This window comes from Quercus suber, unplaced genomic scaffold, assembly GCF_002906115.3.
Source record: "Quercus suber isolate HL8 unplaced genomic scaffold, Cork oak 2.0 scaffold_64, whole genome shotgun sequence".
Taxonomy (NCBI): Eukaryota; Viridiplantae; Streptophyta; class Magnoliopsida; order Fagales; family Fagaceae; genus Quercus; species Quercus suber.
The window spans coordinates 591,995-612,662 of NW_027069529.1; the positions used below are offsets into that span (position 1 = coordinate 591,995).

General features: G+C 35.0%; 1 protein-coding gene across 1 annotated transcript; it reads right to left on the reverse strand.

The window, feature by feature from the left end:
* Positions 1-4,249: 4,249 nt before the first annotated feature.
* LOC136067248 (uncharacterized) lies at positions 4,250-6,426 on the reverse strand. The gene is made up of 6 exons (XM_065772809.1): positions 6,328-6,426; positions 5,775-5,865; positions 5,390-5,466; positions 5,048-5,269; positions 4,731-4,804; positions 4,250-4,616 (listed from the first exon to the last, which is right to left on the reverse strand). Exons 1-6 carry the CDS (start codon positions 6,424-6,426, stop codon positions 4,250-4,252), a joined length of 930 nt encoding a protein of 309 aa, XP_065628881.1.
* Positions 6,427-20,668: the final 14,242 nt, after the last annotated feature.

Here is a 20,668-nt window from a genome sequence, read left to right on the forward strand (position 1 = left end):
AGTTGATAGAAAAGCCCAAGGCCTATTGGAGCTAGTGTTTTATTGGTCCATTTTGGTCCCACTTCAAGCCACATACTAAAGCCCAATTGGAAAGGCCCAATAGGCCAGCCCAATTAGATAATCAGTTAAATATAAAGGAAGACACATATAGAATTTTAAGAAGAAGAAAAAAGAGAGACACCATTGTGAAATGGTGTGTATGTGTGGGTGAAGTCACTCGATTATTCTCCCTTAGAAACTGATTGAGAGACCACACATCTTGGGCGTTAGTGGAATTGGAGTGAAGATTGAAAGTGTTCCTGAGAACTTCTGATCTTTGGTTTTGAAATTCACTGCACCAAGGTATACTCTCTTGTTTTAATATCTAAAACTTATATTATGAATGTTATCAGTTCTGAATGAAGTAGATCTATTATTTTTCCGCTACATACATGTATATTTCCAATAGAACACCTAAAGCCTTACCAACAATACCCAGAGGAGTTAACAAAGACCTTTGACAAGATTGAATACACTATCATCCCTAGGGATTAAAATCAGTTTGTAGATGCCTTGGATACTTTAGTCTCCATGGCTTCTTTAGGAGTGTGGACCAGACATTTAGAAATCAAGCAAAGTTATCAGTTCGTACATGAAGAGAAAGAAGAGTTGTCAATCTTACCCATAGAAGAGGAAGGAGTTCCTTGGCATTTTGATATCATGAAGTTCCTAGAATTAGGGATTTGTCTTGACTGTGCTGATAAGAAAAGTGTTGTTCGGTTAGGATGATGGCAATGCAATACATCCTATATGGAGGTTAGCTCGATAGGACGTCCTATGTTGGTATACACCTTCGTTGTCTAAAGAAAGAACAACCAGAAAGAGTCGTGGAAGATGTTCATCAAGGGTTTTAAGGTCCCCACATGAATAGGAGAATGTAAGTAAAGAAGATCCTAAGGATGGGATACTATTGGAATCCAATAGCAACTGATTGTGTAGACTTTGTAAAAAGTTGCCATGATTGCCAAACACACGAAAACTTGAACCATGTACAACCAAGCGACTATATAGTATGACCTCCTTTTTGCCTTTCTTAGTTTGGGGCATAGATGTGATAGGAAGAATAACTCCTAAGGCCTTAAATGGGCATGAATATATCCTAGTGGCAATTGACTATTTCACCAAGTGGGTGGAAGCAGCCTCCTGCTCTGTGCTAAAAGCCAAACATGTGGCTCGATTCATTAAAAACAACATCATTTGCTGGTTTGGAGTACCACAAGAGATCATTTCCAACAATGGTTACAACTTCGAGGGAGAGGTCCGAAGGATCATGAAACTATACAACATTGAGCATCACAAGTCCTCACCATACCAACCACAGACTAATGGGGCCGTAGAAGCAGCCGATAAGAATAACAAAAATATCCTTGCCAAGATGGTAGTAACATACAAGGACGGGGGCGAGATGCTTCCATTTACCTTATGGGAATATAGAATTTCTATCTGTGCATTAATTGGGGCAACCTCCTATTCTTTGGTTTATAGGAGCGAAGTGGTGCTTCCCATTGAGGTGGAGATACTATCTTTGTGAGTGCTAGTAGAAACCAAGGTCCTAGTGTTGGAAATGTACATGAACGCAGTGGAAAAATAATGGATCTACTTCATTCAGAATTGATAATATGCATTAAGTAAGTTTCAGAATATAGAACAAGAGAGTGTACCTTGATGCGGTGAATTAAAAAACAAAGATCGAAGCACTTGGGCCTTTCCAATTGGGCTTAAGTGTGTGGCTTGGAGTGGGACCAAAAGAGACTAATAAGACACTAGCTCCAATGGGCCTTGGGCTTTTCTGTCAACTCTTGACAAGTCCAAAGTTACCATTAATTATATTTAATACCACTATATAAATATAGTTGCACTCTAGGCCTTATCTATAAATTATATCTCAAGACTTTATTAAACATGCAACCCCTTCATAAAATATTCGTAGTAATACAAAGTCATGAAAGAAGACTGTCACTTTGTTGATTACTACATCTTAATCCTTGAGTACCCAGTTTAATCCTTTTAAGTTATTCACTATATATTTATGAAATCCAATTTCATAAATATATATCCTTTAGTAATTTCTTACTAAAGTGGTTAGGCCTAACTCTCTGAATAACTGAACCCATTAAACTTATCTCAAGAGAATATTTTATATCTCCATTAAGAGATTATGAATTCCATCTTGAAAATATATGTTCCATCAACACTAAATGTAGTTGCCCAACATACTGAGGTTTTGACCGTTTATATAGATCTCACTCCTGATATATCAAAGCAACTTACACTTCATGATTAGGTCCATTATTCTCTCAGGATTAAGAGTTCATGCAAATATAAGTCGTGAGATTTATTATTCAATTGACAGTCATTAGGAGAATAATAAATCTCATAGCGGTCCAGTTCAATATGTCTTAACTCTTAAAACATACCAACATATCAACTAGAAGTCACCATTTCCATGATCAAGACAAATCATCTTAATTGACATGTTATAGTCTTCGCAGATGAAATGCCCAATTTCATCACCGACTACGAACTAAAATTCTAAGTTTACAAAGAACCTGTGATTTATATCTTCTGTGACTTTTCACATAAATCACATACTATGCATCTCATGGACTGTATGATAATGTCCAAATATTCATGTTACCAATACTTTAGATAATAATAAAACAATTTTATTAATCAGAATATTAAGTCATACATCATGTCAAACATAATGTCATACATAATATTATATATAGCATCACACAATAGGATTTAAGGTCACTAATCCCAATAATCTCCCACTTGCCCTAAAGACTATTGTGCACTAATCTAACTCCCATTCCCTCCAAATGCGACTCGAAGGTCCTTTAAGGCAAGACTTTGGTAAAGGGATCTGCTAGATTATTTGCACTTTCAATCTTTACTACCACCACATCTCCACGAGCTATAATATCTCTAATAATGTGGTACTTTCTCTCAATGTGCTTTCCTTTCTTGTGATTCCTTGGATCTTTTGATTGTGCAACTGCACCATTATTATCGCAAAATAATGTGATGGGAACTTGTTCCATTCTCATTACACCAAGGTCAGAAAGGAATTTCTTGAGCCATACAGCTTCTTTTGCTGCTTCACAAGTAGCAACATATTCTGCTTCCATGGTGGAGTCCACAATACAAGATTGCTTGACACTCCTCCATGTTATGCCTCCACCTCCCAAGGTGAAAACATATTTTGATGTGGACTTTCTGAAATCTAGATTCGATTGAAAGTCTGAATCTATATAGCCAATGAGAATTAAATCCTCACAACAGTAAACAAGCATATAATCTCTCATTCTCCGTAGATACTTGAGAATATGCTTTACAGCTTGCCAATGTTTTGGTCCTGGATTTGATTGATATTGGCTGACCATGCCAACTGAATAACAGATATCTGGTCTAGTCAAAGCATGACATATATGAGACTTCCTACTGTTGAAGCATAAGGAACTTGTCTCATCATATTTTCTTCCTCTTGAGTCTTAGGCCGTTTGTCATTAGACAGAAGAACTCCATGTTTGAAAGGAAGTAATCCTTTCTTAGAGTTTTGCATGCTAAACCGTTTTAAAACTTTATCTATATATCCAGCTTGTAATAAGCCTAACATCTTATTCTTACGATATCGCCAAAGCTTGATCCCTAAAATAAAGTTAGCCTCACCCAAGTCCTTCATATCAAATTGGCTTGATAACCAAACCTTTACCAATGACATTATCCTTATATCATTTCCAATTAGTAGAATATCATCAACATAAAGTACTAGGAACATTACTACTTTATCTTGATATCTTTTGTACACACATGGTTCATCAAGATTTTGTTCAAAACCAAATGACTTGATTGCTTGATCAAATCTGATGTTCCATGACCTAGATGCTTGCTTAAGTCCATAAATGGACCTTTTCAATTTGCATATCATATGCTCTTGGTTCTTTTCTATGAAACCTTCCGATTGCATCATATAGATTTCCTCTTCAAGATTGCCATTAAGAAATGTAGTCTTGACATTCATTTGTCAAATCTCATAATCATAATAAGCAGCAATGGATAAGAGAATTCTGATAGATTTAAGCATTGCTACTGGTGAAAAAGTTTCTTCATAATCAATACTTTCTTTCTGTGTAGACCCTTTCGCCACTAGCCTTGCTTTAAAGGTTTCAACCTTTCCATCTATTCCTCTCTTTCTCTTGTAAACCTATTTGCAACCAAGAGGTTTAATGCCATTAGGCGCATCTACAAGATCCCAAACTTGATTGGAATACATGGAATCTAATTCAGATTTCATAGCTTTGACCCAATGATGTGCATCTATATCATTTATTGCCTGTTCATAAGTGTAGGGATCCGATTCAGCCTCTTCTAAGATAGCTTCATAAGTTTCTCCCAAACCTATGAATCTTATAGGAGGCCGAACAATTCTCCCACTATGACGAGACACCTTTGTACTAGACATCTCATGAGTAGTATCTTGTGGTGTATCTAGTACATTCACACCATCCTTAGTTTCATCCATTGGTTGTCCTATTACATGTTCATTCATTTCAGCCAACACAACTCTACTTCTAGGAGTATAATTATTCATATAGTTATTTTCCAAGAATTTAGCATTTGTGCTAACAAACACTTTATTATCTTTATGACTATAGAATAAACCTCCAATAGTTCCTTTTGGATACCCTACAAAGAAAACCACTTCTGTTTTAGATTGTAACTTGTCAGACTTTCCCTTCAACACATGTGCTGGACAACCCTAAATATGGAGAAGTCTCATACTAGGCTTACGCCCATTCCACAACTCAATAGGTGTTTTAGGAACAAACTTCGAAGGTACTAAATTCAGAAGATACATTGCAGTATTTAAGGCATATCCCCAAAAAGAAATTGGTAGAGTTGAATAACTCATCATGGATCTAACCATATCTAAAAGAGTCCTATTCCTTCTTTCCGCTACACCATTTTGTTGTGGAGTTCCAGGTGCAGTCAATTGGGATACAATCCCATTTTCAGTTAAGTAATCCTTAAAACTCCCAAGAAGGTATTCGCCACCATGATCAGATCGAATGGCCATTATGCATTTGCCTAATTGATTCTCAACTTCAGCCCTAAACTCTTTGAACTTTTCAAAGACTTCGGACTTCCGTTTCATTAGGTACACATAACCATATCTTGAGTAATCATCAGTGAAAGTAATGAAATACTTATTGCCACCTTTTGCCTAGATTGACATAGGACCACATACATCTGAATGTACTAGTTCTAGTAAATCTTGAGCTCTTCTACCTTTTGCATTAAAAGGTCATTTGGTCATTTTACTTTCCAAACAAGATTCACAAACTGGAATTTCATCAAAGTCTATGGGCTCTAAGAGTCCATCTTTGATCATTCTTTGAATCCTATTTGAATTAATATGACCTAAACGCAAGTGCCAAAGATATGCATCACTAGTAGAAGGAAATTTTCTCTTTAATGATTTTACATGAGAGTCATTATCTAATTCAGAATTATATAATTCATGCTTATTAGGAGTTAAAATATAAAACCATCCATAATATTGCCAGAACAGATAAACACTTTACCCTTCTTTATTACAACATTGTCTTTAAGGATAACACAATATCCATGTTTACCCAAATAAGTTGCAGAAATTAAATTCCTACAAACATTAGGTACATACAGACAGTCTTCCAATACTAAAACTCTTGACTCAAAACATAAATTACAAACACCAACAACTACAACTAGAATCCTACTCCCATCAGCCAAAGTAAGAAACAACTCCCCTTCTTTAAGCTTTCTGGTCTCTTGGAACCCCTGCAAGGAATTGCAGATATGATTAGTACAACCTGAATCCACACACCAGGAATCCGTGGGATTCTATACCAAACATATTTCAAGAAGGAATGTATTATTCATACCTTTATTCTTGGCAGCCTTGAAAATTGGACAATTTCTCTTCCAATGTCCTTTCTCACCACAATGGAAACATTTTCCTTTGAGCTTCTTTCCTTTGTTAGCAACCTCTAATGCAATTTGTTTACCCTTTTGTTTGGCGAAGTCCTTCTTCTTCTTCTTCTTCTTACCCTTGCCTTTCAACTTAGGTTGAGAAGTAGAAGCTTCACCAACATTGGCTTCAACATTGGAAGTACCAAGAATGCCTTCTGCCGCTACCAATTCATTCATTAATTCAGACAAGGTATAAATCTTTTTATTCATATTATAGTTAAGTTTGAATTCCTTGAATGATTCTGGTAGTGACTGGAGTATCATATCCACTTGGGATTCTCCATCAATATCGACACCTAAAACTTTCAATGTGTTCAGATTAGATATCATTGTAAGACAATGCTCCCTCACTGAGCTACCTTCAGCCATTTTGGTATTATAAATTTGCCTCATGGTCTCTTGCCTTGCAGAACGGCCTTGCTCACCAAACATCTCCTTCAGACTTAGCATAATATCCGAAGCTAGTTCTACATCCTGCATTTGATGCTGTAGAACATTTGAGATAGATGCTAGGATGTAGCACTTGGCCATCTCATTAGATTTCTGCCAACGATCATATCGTTGTTTTTCCTCAAGAGGAGCATCTAATGTAGGAAAGTTAGGACATGGTTTAGTTAGCACATGTTTATGCTCTTTAGCAGTGAGAACTATGTCCAAATTTCTTTTCCAGTCAACATAGTTGGATCCAGTCAGTTTGTTTTGATTAAGAATAGTTACAAGTGGGCTAAATGATGCCATATTCAAATCTGAAAACAATAAACATGAATATAATCAATAAACTGGACATTATCAATTTAGCATATAAACATATAGTATGGAACCTTAATAAAACCATAATATAATATATGCAACGACCACCCAATCCCATATTCAATATCCCTCAGCATAGAGTGAATATAAAATACTATGATTGATTGAGAACTATTCTCATCATTAGTGCTATCAAGATAACTCTTATCAAAACACTAACAATATGCCGTTTTACTTTTGGCCTCTAAATAATAATAGTAAGAACTCAGCATAGAAGATATTATAATATTTAGTCTAGTGTATACCATTGTCTAGAATCATGTGTAGCCACATTTCATCCCTTAACAAGCTTATTTTATAGTACCATGATACAAGACACCCTCCGCATGGAATGCAAAGCTCGAAGCTAAGACAAGGTGTTTGATCAAACTATTATAAACCAAGTAATTCAAACTTGTAGGACCATGAAATAAATACTCTCCGCATGGAATGCTAAGCTCGAGGCAAAGACAAAGTATGTGTTTCACACTACTATGAACCAACAATGGAGGCCGTGAGATCCAACCCTTGTATCTCTCTCCCACTAGATGTTTTATAAGAAAGGTTTTTAATTGTTTAATGCACATATAAACTAATTACACATAGCCTTGCACTTTATACATGTAATAAACAAGTGTCAGAATTTTTAGAGACTAGTTTTCGCGACTTGCCCAGTCGCCAGAACCAATCGCGAGTTTTGGCAACTTGTTTTGGCGACTTGTCCAAGTCGCCAGAACCAGTTGCGAGTTTTGGCGACTCACTGGAGACTTGCCCAGTCGCGAGACTCCAATCGTGAGATTCATCCAGAAACTTTGGCGACTCACTGGTGACTTAACTCGCGACTCGCTAGTCACGAAAAAACTCAGAAATAGCCGTTTTTCTGTTTTAACCGTTTTTAACGTTTCCAATGAACAAAATACATTCTTAATGATCAAAAAAGATGAGATTAAGATTAAAACTTGAATTTCATTGATGTTAAAGTGTTAAAATTCAATTTTATATGGTCAAAATCAAACTTAAACAACATCATAACATCAAAATCAGTTTTAATCAAACAATAGTTTCAAAAACTATAATATGTAGAAAAATGACTGCAGAATTTTCACAACTATGAAAATAGTTTTCTCTAATTCTAAAACTCACTAAACATATTATACAGATTTGAAAATGAAGACCGCTCTGATACCAATTGTTGGAAATGTACATGAACGCAGCGGAAAAATAACGGATCTATTTCATTCAGAATTGATAACATGCATTAAGTAAGTTTCAAAATATAGAACAAGAGAGTGTACCTTGATGCGGTGAATTTCAAAAGAAAGATCGAAGCACGTAAGAATACTTTTAATCTTCACTCCAATTCCACTATCGCCTAAGATGTGTGGACTCTCAATTGGTCATAAAGGGATTAGAGAGTGACTTATACTCACTTACGCATCATTTTACAATGATGTTTTTCATACATAAAATTCTGTACCTTTTTCCCTTTATATCTAACCAATTATCTAATTGGGAGGGCCTTTTGGGCCTTTCCAATTGAGCTTACATGTGTGGCTTGGAGTAGGACCAAAAGGGACCAATAAGACACTAGCTCTAATGAGCCTTGAGCTTTTCTGTAAACTCTTGACAAGTCCAAAATTACCATTAATTATATTTAATACCACTATATAAATATAGTTGCACTCTAGGCCTTATCTATAAATTATATCCCAAGACTTTATTATGCATGCAACCCCTTCATAAAATATTTGTAGTAATACAAAATCATGAAAGAAGACTGTCACTTTGTTGATTACTATATCTTAATCCTAGATTACCCAGTTTAATCCTTTTAAGTTATTCACTATATATTTATAAAATCCAATTTCATATATATATCCTTTAGTAATTTCTTACTAAAGTGGTTAGGCTTAACTCTCTGAATAACTGAACCCATTAAACTTATCTCAAGGAAATATTTTATATCTCCATTAAGAAATTATGAATTCCATCTTGAAAATATATGTTCCATCAACACTAAATGTGGTTGCCCAACATACTGAGGTTTTGACCGTTTATATAGATCTCACTCCTGATATATTAAAGCAACTTACACTTCATGATCAGGTCCATTATTCTCTCAGAATTAAGAATTCATGCAAATATAAGTCATGAGATTTATTATTCAATTGACAGTCATTGGGAGAATAATAAATCTCACAGCGGTCCAATTTAATATGTCTTAACTCTTAAAACATACCAATATATCAACTAGAAGTCATCATTTTCATGATCAAGACAAATCATCTTAGTTAACATATTATAGTCTTCGCAGATGAAATGCCCAATTTCATCACCGACTAAGAACTAAAATTCTGAGTTTACAAAAAACTTGTGATTTATATCTTCTATGACTTTTCACATAAATCACCTACTATGCATCTCATGGACTATATGATAATGTCCAAATATTCATGTTACCAATACTTCAGATAATAATAAAACAACTTTATTAATCAAAATATTAAGTCATACATCATGTCAAACATAATGTCATACATAATATCATATATAGCATCATACAATAGGATTTAAGGGCACTAATCCCAACAATTAAAAGAGGAATGGATGAGAGAAAAATATGAACAGTTGGCCTTGATAGATGAGAAAAGCATGAAAGCTCAATATCACGCATAGGGTTACAAAAAGAGGATTGCTAAAGCATTTAACAAAAAGGGGAAACCTGGAAACCTTAAGGAAGGAGATCTAGTCCTAAAGGTGGTTGGAGATGAAACTTAGTCCTCTTCCTTTGGTTGGACTTCTGGTGATCTTTCTCTTCCCTATGGATTGCTCTCATGTCAGTGGACATCCAATCCTTGTATCTTGAAGTTGGATAAAGAAACTAGGGACAGTGGATGTCCCTATTCATCACCCTTCACAACCAAGTCTCATGTATTCTGCCTAAGATCCTCTCAGTAAATGCCATTGTATGGAAGGAAACGTTGTTAGGATATGTGCCCTTTAAATCCTATTGTATGATGCTATGTACGACATTATGTATGATATTATGTTATGACTAATAAAGTTGTTTTAGTATTATCTAAAATAATGGTAACATGAATATTTGGATATTATCATATAGTCAATGAGATACATAGTGTATGATTTGTGTGATTTAGTCATAAAAGATATAAATCACAAGTTCTTTGTAAACTCAAAATTTTAGTTCGTAGTGGGTGATGAAATTGGGCGTTTTATCTGTGAAGACAATAACATATCAACTAAGATGATTTGTCTTGATCATGGAAGTGGAGACTATTAGTTGATATGTTGATATGTTTTAAGCGTTAAGACACATTGAATTGGACCGTTGTGAGATTTATTATTCTACCAATGACTATCAAATGAATAATAAATCTCACGACTTCTATTTACATGAACTCTTAATCCTAAGAGAATAATGAACCTGATTATGAACTGCAGGTTGCTTTAATATATCAGGAGTGAGATCTAAAGTCACGATCAAACCTCAGTATGTTGGGTGGCCACATTTAATGTTGATGGAACATATATTCTCAAGATGGAATTCATAATCTCTTAACAAAGATATAAAATATTCCCTTGAGATAAGTTTAATGGATTTAGTTATTTAGAGTGTTAGGCCTAACCACTTAAGTAAGAAGTTACTAAAGTATATATTTATAAAATTAGATTTCATAAATATGTGATAAATAACTTACAGGATTAAATTGGGTACTCAAGGATTAAGATATAGTAGTCTTCAAAGTGGCGGTCAACATTCATGACGTTGTATTACTACGAATATTTTAATGAAGGGGTTATATGTATAATAAAGTCTTGGGATATAATTTATTAATAAGGCCTAGAGTGCAATAATATTTATATAGTGGTATTAAATATAATTAATAGTAATTTTGGGCTTGTTAAGAGTTGACAAAAAGGCAAAAACCCATTAGAGCTAGTGTCTTATTTGTCCTTTTTAGTCCCACTTCAATCCACATACTAAAGCCCAATTGGAATATCCTAAAAGGCTAGCCCAATTTGATAATTAGTTATATATAAGGAGAGAAACATACATAATTTGAAAATGCATTGTAATGTATGAAAATGGTGTGTATGTAAGTGTAAGCCACTCTCTTATTCTTCCTTAAACACATACGTGTAAACTGACTGAGAGACCACACTTCTTTGGCGGAAGTGGAATTGGAGTGAAGATTAAAAGTATTCCTAAGTACTTCTAATCTTTTGTTTTGAATTTCAGTGCACTAAGGTATGCTCTCTTGTTCTTAAATTCCTAAATTTACATGGTACATGTTATCAATTGCGAATGAAGTAGATTCGTTAATTTTCCACTGCGTATGTTTTGTATGTGATACAAACTATGTTTTTCCAACAACAATTGGTATCAGAGCGGTCTTCATTTTCAAATTTATATAACATGTTTTGTGATTTTTGGAATTAAAGATAGTAATTTCATGATATTAGAAGATTCTACAATTAATTTTAACCATGGTTATTGAAATTATTGTTTGATGAAAACTGATATTGATGTTATGATATTGTTTAAGTTTGATATTAAGTATGCTAGATTGAACTTTAAGACTATAGCATCAATGAAATAAGGTTTTGATCTCAATCTCATTCTGATGTGATCAAGAAACTATGTTTTATTCAAGTGAAATGTCAAAAAATGGTTATCTAAAAAATTTGAAAAAATTCAGTTTCATGAGTTTTGTTCGATCAGGAATCACCTTCGACTGATCGAATGTTCTTTTTCAATCGATCAAGTGGCGATCAAGAATCGATCAATTCATCCCAAGACTCTGTGATGAATTTCTTCAATTTTTTGATCAATCGAGATTTTCTTTTGATCGATCGAATTTGCCTTTTGATCGATCGAATAGGAATCGAGAGTTTATCGAGTCATCCAGAAACTTCGAAATGGATTTGTTGAACATTTCGATCGATCGAGAGATACCTTCGACTGATCGAATGAATTGTTTTTGAAATTTTCAATAAGTGTTAAAACATAGATAAAGTGCAAGGCTATGTGTGATGAGATTACACGTGATTTCAAATTAAAAACCTTTCTTTTAAAATATCTAGTGGGAGAGAGATACAAGGGTTGCATCTCACGGCCTCTATTGTCAGTTCATAGTAGTATGAAATATATACTTTGTCTTTGCTTTGAGCTTTGCATTCCATGCAGAGAGTATTTATTTCATGGTGCTACAAGATTGAACTTTCTGGTTTACAGTGGTTTGATAAAACAACTTGTCTTAGCCTTAAGCTATGCATTCCATGCGGAGGGTGTTTTGTATCATGGTATTACAAGATAAACTTGTTAATGGTAGATGAAATGTAGCTACACATGGCTCTAGGCAATGGTTAGACTAAATATTATAGTATCCTTTATGCTAAGTCCTTACTATTATTATTTAGAGGCTAAATTTATAATGACATATTATTAGTGTTTGATAAGAGTTATCATGATAGCACTAATAATGAGAATATTTCTCAATCAATCATAGTATTTAATGTTCACTTTATGCTGAGGGATATTGAATATGGGATTGGGTTGTAGTTGTATATTTTATATTTTGGTTTTAATTAAGGTTTCATATTATATGTTTATATGCTAAATTGACAATGTCCAGTTTACTCATTATATTCATGTTTGTTATTTTTAGATTTTAATCACAACGTCCTTTAACCCACTTGTTGCTATTCTTAATTAAAACAAACTGATTGGATCCACCTATGTTGATTGGAAAAGAAATTTGGACATTGTGCTTACTGTTGAAGAGCATATATATGTGCTTAGTCAACATTGTCCTAACTTTCCATTATTAGATACTCCTCTTGAGGAAAAACAGCAAAATGATCATTGACAGAAATCTAATGAGATGGCCAAGTGCTATATCGTAGCATCTATTTCAAATGTTCTATAATATCAAATGTAGGATGTAGAACTAGTTTTAGACATAATACTAAGTCTGAAAGAGATGTTTAGTGAGCAAAGCCATTCTGCAAGGCAAGAAACTATGAGGCAAATTTATAATACCAAAATGGCTGAAGGTACTCTAGTAAGGGAGCATTGTCTTAAGATGATCTCTTATCTGAATACACTGGAGGTTTTAGGTGCCGACATTGATGGAGAATCCCAAGCGGATATGATACTCCTATCACTACCAGAATCATTCAAGGAATTCAGACTTAATTATAACATGAATAAAAATATTTATACATTGTCTAAATTAATGAATGAGTTGGTAGCAACGAAAGGCATTCTTGGTATAGCCAGTGTCGATGCTAATATGGTTGAAGCCTTTTCTTCTTAACTTAAGTCAAAAGGTAAGGGTAAAAAGAAGAAGAAGAAGAAGGACTTCACCAAGCAATATGGTAAACAAATTGCCTTAGGAGTTGCCAACAAGGGAAAGAAAAAGGATTACACCAAAGGAAAGTGTTTCCATTTTGGCGAGAAAGGTCATTGGAAGAGGAATTGTCCAAAATTCAGAGCTGCCAAGAATAAGTGCATGAAAAGTTCATTCCTTCTTGAAATATGTATAGTACAAAATCCCATGGATTCCTAGTGTGTGGATTCAGGTTGTACTAATCATATCTGTAATTCTTTGCAGGGGTTCTTGGAGACCAGAAAGCTGAATGAAGGGGAGCTATTTCTTACTTTGGCTGATGGGAGCAGAATTCCAATTGTAGTTGTTGGAGTGTTTAATTTTTGTTTTGGTTCTAGAGTTTTAATATTGAAAGACTCTTTGTATGTACCTAATGTTCATAGAAATTTAATTTCTGCAACTTATTTAGGTAAACATGGATTTTGTGTTATCTTGAAAGACAATGTTGTAATAAAGAAGGATAAAGTATTTATCTGTTCTGGCAATATTGTTGATGGTCTTTATATTATAACTCCTAATAAGCATGAATTATACAATTCTGAAATAGATAATAATTCACATGTTAAATCATTAAAGAGAAAGTTTCCTTCTACTACTGATGCATATCTTTGGCACTTACATTTGGGTCATATTAATTCAAACATGATTCAAAAACTGGTTAAAGATGGGCTTTTAGAACAATTAGATTTTAATGAATTTCCAGTTTGTGAATCTTGCTTGGAAGGCAAAATGACTAAAAGTCTTTTTAATGCAAAAGGTAGTAGAGCTAAAGATTTTCTAGAACTAGTACATTCAAATGTATGTGGTCCTATGTCATCTTAAGCAAGAGGTGGCTATGAGTATTTCATTACTTTCACTAATGATTACTTAAGATTTGGTTATGTATACCTAATGAAACGGTAGTTTGAAGCCTTTGAAAAATTCAAAGAGTTTTGGGCTGAAGTTGAGAATCAATTAGGTAAACACATAAAGGCCATTCGATCTGATCGTGGCGGCAGATATCTTCTTGGGGATTTCAAGGATTACTTAACTGAAAATGAGATTATATCCTAGTTAACTGCACCTGGAACACCACAACAAAATGGTGCAGCAGAAAAAAGGAATATGACTCTTTTAGATATGGTTAGATCCATGTTGAGTTATTCAACTCTACCAATTTCTTTTTGGGGATATACCTTAAATACTGCAATGTATCTTCTGAATTTAGTACCTTTGAAGTCTGTTCCTAAAACACCTGTAGAGTTGTGGATTGGGCGTAAGCCTAGTATGAGACATCTCTATATTTGGGGTTGTCCAACATGTGTTGAAAGGAAAGATTGACAAGTTTCATTCTAAAACAGAAGTGGTTTTCTTTGTAGGGAATCCAAAAGGAACTGTTGGAGGTTTATTCTATAATCATAAAGATAATAAAGTGTTTGTTAGTACAAATGCCAAATTTTTGAAAAACGATTATATGAATGATTATACTCCTAAACGAAGAGTTGTTTTGGCTAAAATGAATGAATCTATAATTGAACAATCAATGGATGAAACTAGAAATGATGTGGTTGTATCGGATACACCACAAGATATTACTCATGAGATGACTAGTGCACAAGAGCCTCATCGTAGTGGAAGGATTATAAGGCCACCTGTAAGATTTATAGGTCTAGCAGAAACTTATGAAGCTATCTCAAAAGACATTGAATCTGATCCTTACACTTATGAAGAGGTAATGAAAGATATAGATGCACATCATTGGGTCAAAGCTATGAAATTTGAATTGGATTCTATGTATTCCAATCAGGTTTAGGATCTTATAAAGGTGCCTAATGGCATTAAACCAGTTAGTTGCCAATGGGTTTACAAGAGGAAAAGAGGGATAGATGGAAAGGTTGAAACCTTTAAAGTTAGGCTAGTGGCAAAAAGGTATACACAAAAAGAAGGTATTGATTATGAAGAAACCTTTTCACTAGTAGCAATGCTTAAATTTATCAAAATTCTCTTATCCACTACTGCTCATTATAATTATGAGATTTGGCAAATGGATGTCAAGATTGCATTTCTTAAAAGCAATCTTGAAGAAGAAATCTATATAATGCAACTTGAAGGTTTCGTTGCAACGAACCAAGAGCATATGGTATGCAAGTTGAAAAGGTCCATTTATGGACTTAAGCAAGCATCTAGATCATGGAACATTAGATTTGATCAAGTCAAGTCATTTGGTTTTGAATAAAATCTAGATGAACCATGTGTGTACAAAAGACATCGAGATAAAGTAGTAATGTTCCTAGTGCTTTATGTTGATGATATTATACTCATTGGAAATGATGTAGGGGTAATGTCATCAGTAAAGATTTGGCTGTCAAGCCAATGTAATATGAAGGACTTGGGCAAAGCTAACTTTATTTTAGGGATCAAGCTTTGGCGAGATTGAAAGAACAGAATGTTAGGCTTGTCACAAGCTGGATATATAGATAACGTTATAGAATGGTTTAACATGCAAAACTCCAAGAAAAGGTTACTTCCTTTCAGACATGGAGTTCTTCTGTCTAATGACCAAAGGCCTAAGACTCTTGAGGAAGAAAATATGATGGGATAGGTTCCCTATACTTCTGTAGTGGGAAGTCTCGTGTATGCCATGATTTGTACTAGACTAGATATCTGTTATTCAATTGGCATGGTCAGCCAATAACAATCAAATCCAAGACTTAAATATTGGCAAGCTATAAAGCATATTCGTAAGTATCTAAGAAGAACAAGAGATTATATGCTTGTTTACCATAGTAAGGATCTGATTCCCATTGGTAATACAAATTCAAAATTTCAATTAGATCTTGATTTTAGAAAGTCCACTTCAGGTTATGTGTTCACCTTAGGAGGTAGAGCCCTAAGTTGGAGGAGTGGTAAGCAGTATTGTATTGCTGACTCCACCATGGAAGCTAAATATGTTGCTGCTTGTGAAGTGGCAAAGGAAGCTGTTTGGCTCAAAAAATTCCTTTCTGATCTTGGTGTTGTGAGTATGGAGCAAGGTCCTATCATATTGTTTTACGACAATAGTGGAGCGGTTGCACAATCCAAGGATCCAAGAAATCACAAGAATGTAAATCATATTTAAAGAAAGTACCGCATCATTTGAGACATTATTGCTCGAGGAGATGTAGTAGTAGCAAAGATTGATAGTGCAAATAATCTAACAGATCCCTTTACCAAAGCCTTGCCCCAAAGGACTTTTGCATCACATTTAGAGGGAATGGGAGTTAGATTAGTGCACAATAGTTTTTAGGACAAGTGGGAGATTGTTAGGATATGTGCCCCTTAAATCCTATTGTATGATGCTATATATAAAATTATGTATGATATTATGTTGTGATTAGTAAAGCTGTTTTATTATTATCTAAAATAATGGTAACATGAATATTTGGACAAATTCATATAGTCTATGAGATGCATAGTATGTGATTTATGTGATTTAGTCATAGAAGACTAAATCACATAAATCACAAGTTCTTTGTAAACTCAAAATTTTAGTTCATAGTCGGTGATTAAATTGGACATTTCATTTTTGAAGACTATGACAGATCAGCTAAGATGATTTGTCTTAATCATGGAAATGGAGACTCTAGTTGATATGTTGATATGTTTTTAGTGTTAAGACATATTGCACTGGACTGTTGTAAGATTTATTATTCTACCAACGGCTGTCAAATGAATAATAAATCTCATGACTTCTATTTACATAAACTTTCAATCCCGAGAGAATAATGAACCTGATCATGAGATGCCAATAGTGCAAGTTGCTTTGACATATCAGGAGTGAGATTTAAAGTCATAATCAAAATCTCAGTATGTTGGGCAGCCACATTTAATATTGATGGAACATATATTCTTAAGATAGAATTCATAATTTGTTAACGGAGATATAAAATATTCCCTTGAGATAAGTTTAATGGGTTTGATTATTCAAAGTGTTAGACCTAACCACTCTAGTAAGAAGTTACTAAAGTATATATTTATGAAATTGGATTTCATAAATATATGATGAATAACTTAAAGAATTAAACTGGGTACTCAAATAGTAATCTTCAAAGTGGCAGTCAACATTCATGACATTCAATACACCAAGGTATGCTCTCTTGTTCTTAAATTCTAAAATTTACATGGTACATGCTATCAATTGCGAATGAAGTAGATCTGTTAATTTTTCGTTGCATATGTTTTGTATGTGATACAAACTATGTTTTTCCAACAACCATTGCCACAAGGAACCCTTTGACGATCACCAAATTTCCTTGCAATGTGGCATGTGGGATACTGAAAGCAATGCTGAAGCCTAACCAAAGGAACACAGTTCTCCTTGAAACCTTAGATAGACATGGCCTCGATGTGCCACCATCCCACCACCCATTGAACTCGCAAGGGAAAGAGATGCTTCAGGAATTTAATGAACATAGTAGGGTCCATCTATTTATCTTTTGGCTTATGATCATGGTAATGTTTTGGTTAATACTGACCAAGGGAGATAGTGGGAGGATAAAACAACTAGAGCTTCTTGTACAGCCATATCAGAGGGAGAGAAAAAGAAAGTGCTAGTATTGAGCAGAAAAAGGAGAGACAAAAAGGAAAAAGAGAGAGAAGAATATTCAAAGATGATATAAGGGGCCTCGATGTGTTGAAAACCGAAAGATGATCCATGCAAAAATTAGAAGAATCCTAGGTTGAGGACTTAGGCATAAGTTAGGGATCAAATTTGAAGAAGAAGGGGACTCCCCACAAAGAATGTCACTTCCTCCCTCTGAATAGCATCCAAACAATTAAGGGTTTCAGCGAAGATGATGACTATTGGGCTTCCCCTACCTAGATTGTTGACCACCTGAAGAATTCTTGGGTCCATGCAAGGTGTTTAATGCACCAAGAAGTACCTTGAGAGGATGCAAAGGCAAAATGTTTTGAGATGATGAGAATGCTTCAATCCAACCAAAGGAACATCTTTTTGAGAAAAGTACTTGAAGACCATGTGGATGATTAACTTGTCAGACTTGCACCATTTTTTGGCCATAGCTAGAGGAACCCCTAAAAGTTGAAGAGCTAGGTTAGAAATATCTTCCTTGAGCGTAAGGAGGATGACAACACTGACGTCATGCTCACCCATGATCGTACCGAATTCTTCAAGAATGGCACATAATTCCACACCATTCAATTGAAAAACATACCGAGTAGGAATCCAAAATTTAGTGGCTGCATGCAGAAGAGGCTCATTCACTTTGATTTGATGGAAGAAAGAAATACAAGTGAGACCGAGAGGGGTGAGAGCATCTTTGAAGTTGAGAATTAGCTTGTTAATCCATACTGATACCTCTAAAGGAGTGAATTCTGCCATTGGGGGACCTTATAGAGTGTTTTCTAGGCTTAAGACACATTTTATGAAGGTTTGGAAGCTTATTACAGCTATTTTATAATGAAAGAGGCCGGTTAGGGTTTTTCTGCCTGGTGGCATGTGTATGTATGGTCAACGCCTGTGTGCGCATACGTATATACGTTTGCAAGTTCATTAAGGTTTCAAATTCCCTTTTCTATTTGGAAAGTGATTTCCTTACCAAGGCATTTCTCATTACTCCTATGGACTAAAAGACTACTTTAGATAGATTCAAGCTCAGATTTTCATGCATCGAAGAAGAAAAGAAAAGGGGAAAGCAAGATAATTTAAAATGCATACATACCCAAAGTTCCCATGTGTTTTAAATAAGTACACGTCCTAAAATAAAAGTAAGAAATGTAAAGATGTTCTTAAAAAATACAACCCATTGACTCAAATTAAAATCTAAGTGTAGAGATAATGCTAAAATAGAAAAAAAGAAAGAAACTGGGAATATGCGATGTTGTCTGCCTGTCTATTTAACTACAGGATCATCGTCGATAGTGCCTCTTCCTTGATCGGTAGCTTAGAGTGTAGCATGTCCTTACCCACCAACTAGCAGGAAACCCTTTCAACCAAGTAGTGGACCCTCAGACCAACACCTTTTAAGGATTGGGTGATCCTAAAAGAGATGATGACAACTGCCTCAAAGTTTGGACTAGCAACAAGAGGAGTGCCTACCCAAGGACTCCAAGGAATCTGTAGAGGCATATATGGTTAGATGAAAAACCTTGTGGAACATGCAAAGAGAATGAAAGGAAGAAGATTTTTACTTACATCTTCTAAAGAGAGACTGTTGAGATGAGCCCAAACTGAAGGGAAGCTCCTTAAATCCACCTTCGTTCCATAGGTAATAAAACCCTAGTTCACAGCCCAACACCGCAAGATAAGAGAAGAAATAGTTTGCAAGATGATAGTTTAAAAGGTGAAGATAGTTTGCAAGATGATAGTTTGCAAGGTAAAGATAGTTTGCAAGATAAATGACCGTTTACAAGATGATAGTTTGCAAGATAAATGACCATTTGCAAGATGATAGTTTGCAAGGTAAAGACAATTTGCAAGATAATAGTTTGCAAGAAACATTACAGTTTGCAAGATAGATGATAGGCACAGTTTACAAGAGCATGGAATGTAGTTTGTAAACCTAGATGGCATGGGAATAGATACGTTTTGTAAGAGTAGGAAGTACATAAGAAAAAGGTTTAACCTCAAGGAGCTTCCAAGGTCGCACCAGCTAGTGTAGAGTCCCCCGGCCGAGTGTGTCCAAACATGAGTTTTGGTAGGCAAGACAAGCTTAGCCCCAGTTCACCGCCCGAGCTTGCTTGAAGTCTCGAAAAATGGCCAACCATAACTAGGACACTGTCTGCCCTCCATTAGTGAAGAGATACACCCCCAATAGATATAGCAGGAATACCTTAGCCATCTGAGCAAAATCATCAATTGTCGCTTGAAATCAAGGCCTGTAGTTTGCCTTAAGATCGAAGTAGTGAAAACTCTCACTAAGGTACCTACACCCTAATAAGTCTACACCCATCTGAATGCTAGATTCACCCTCTAGATTGATGAGGGACCCATCAAACATCAAATCCGTCATGTGATGGAAGTCATGGGGAGTCACCGTCATCTCCCTCTCAGCAATGTGGAAGGTATAGGTAGTGTCCCACCACCTCTCAGCCAATGTTTGCACTAATATAATGCTAGCTAAACTCTCAAGAATCAAGCAAATGATAGGCTTAAAACCAACAACACGTACCAAGGCTTTCGTATCTTCCATCAAGGCTGTATACAAAAAAGAGATGAGACTGGTACTGCCTCTACCTGTGAAAGTGGGTAAAACCTAGAAAAAGAGATGAAAATGAGTATAAGAATCATTATTGGACAAGAAAGATGGAAAAAAAGAGTGAAGAAGAATCAAACTAGAAAAAATGAGTTTCTAAGTGCCCATAAGCGCAAGCAAGTCCAGTGTAAGCGTATGCAAGGTCTTTGCATGTATATTGATTTAAGAACACAGATG

Excerpts from the sequence above, each read along its gene's own strand:
- LOC136067248 (XM_065772809.1), bottom strand. The coding sequence starts at position 6,426 with ATGGCTGAAGGTAGCTCAGTGAGGGAGCATTGTCTTACAATGATATCT. Across the intron at positions 4,805-5,047 it reads ACTTAACTGAAAATGGGATT|GGTTGTCCAGCACATGTGTT; the intron begins GTATCCCAATTG and ends CTCCATATTTAG. Across the intron at positions 4,617-4,730 it reads GAAGTGGTTTTCTTTGTAGG|AAGTAGAGTTGTGTTGGCTG; the intron begins GTATCCAAAAGG and ends TTATACTCCTAG.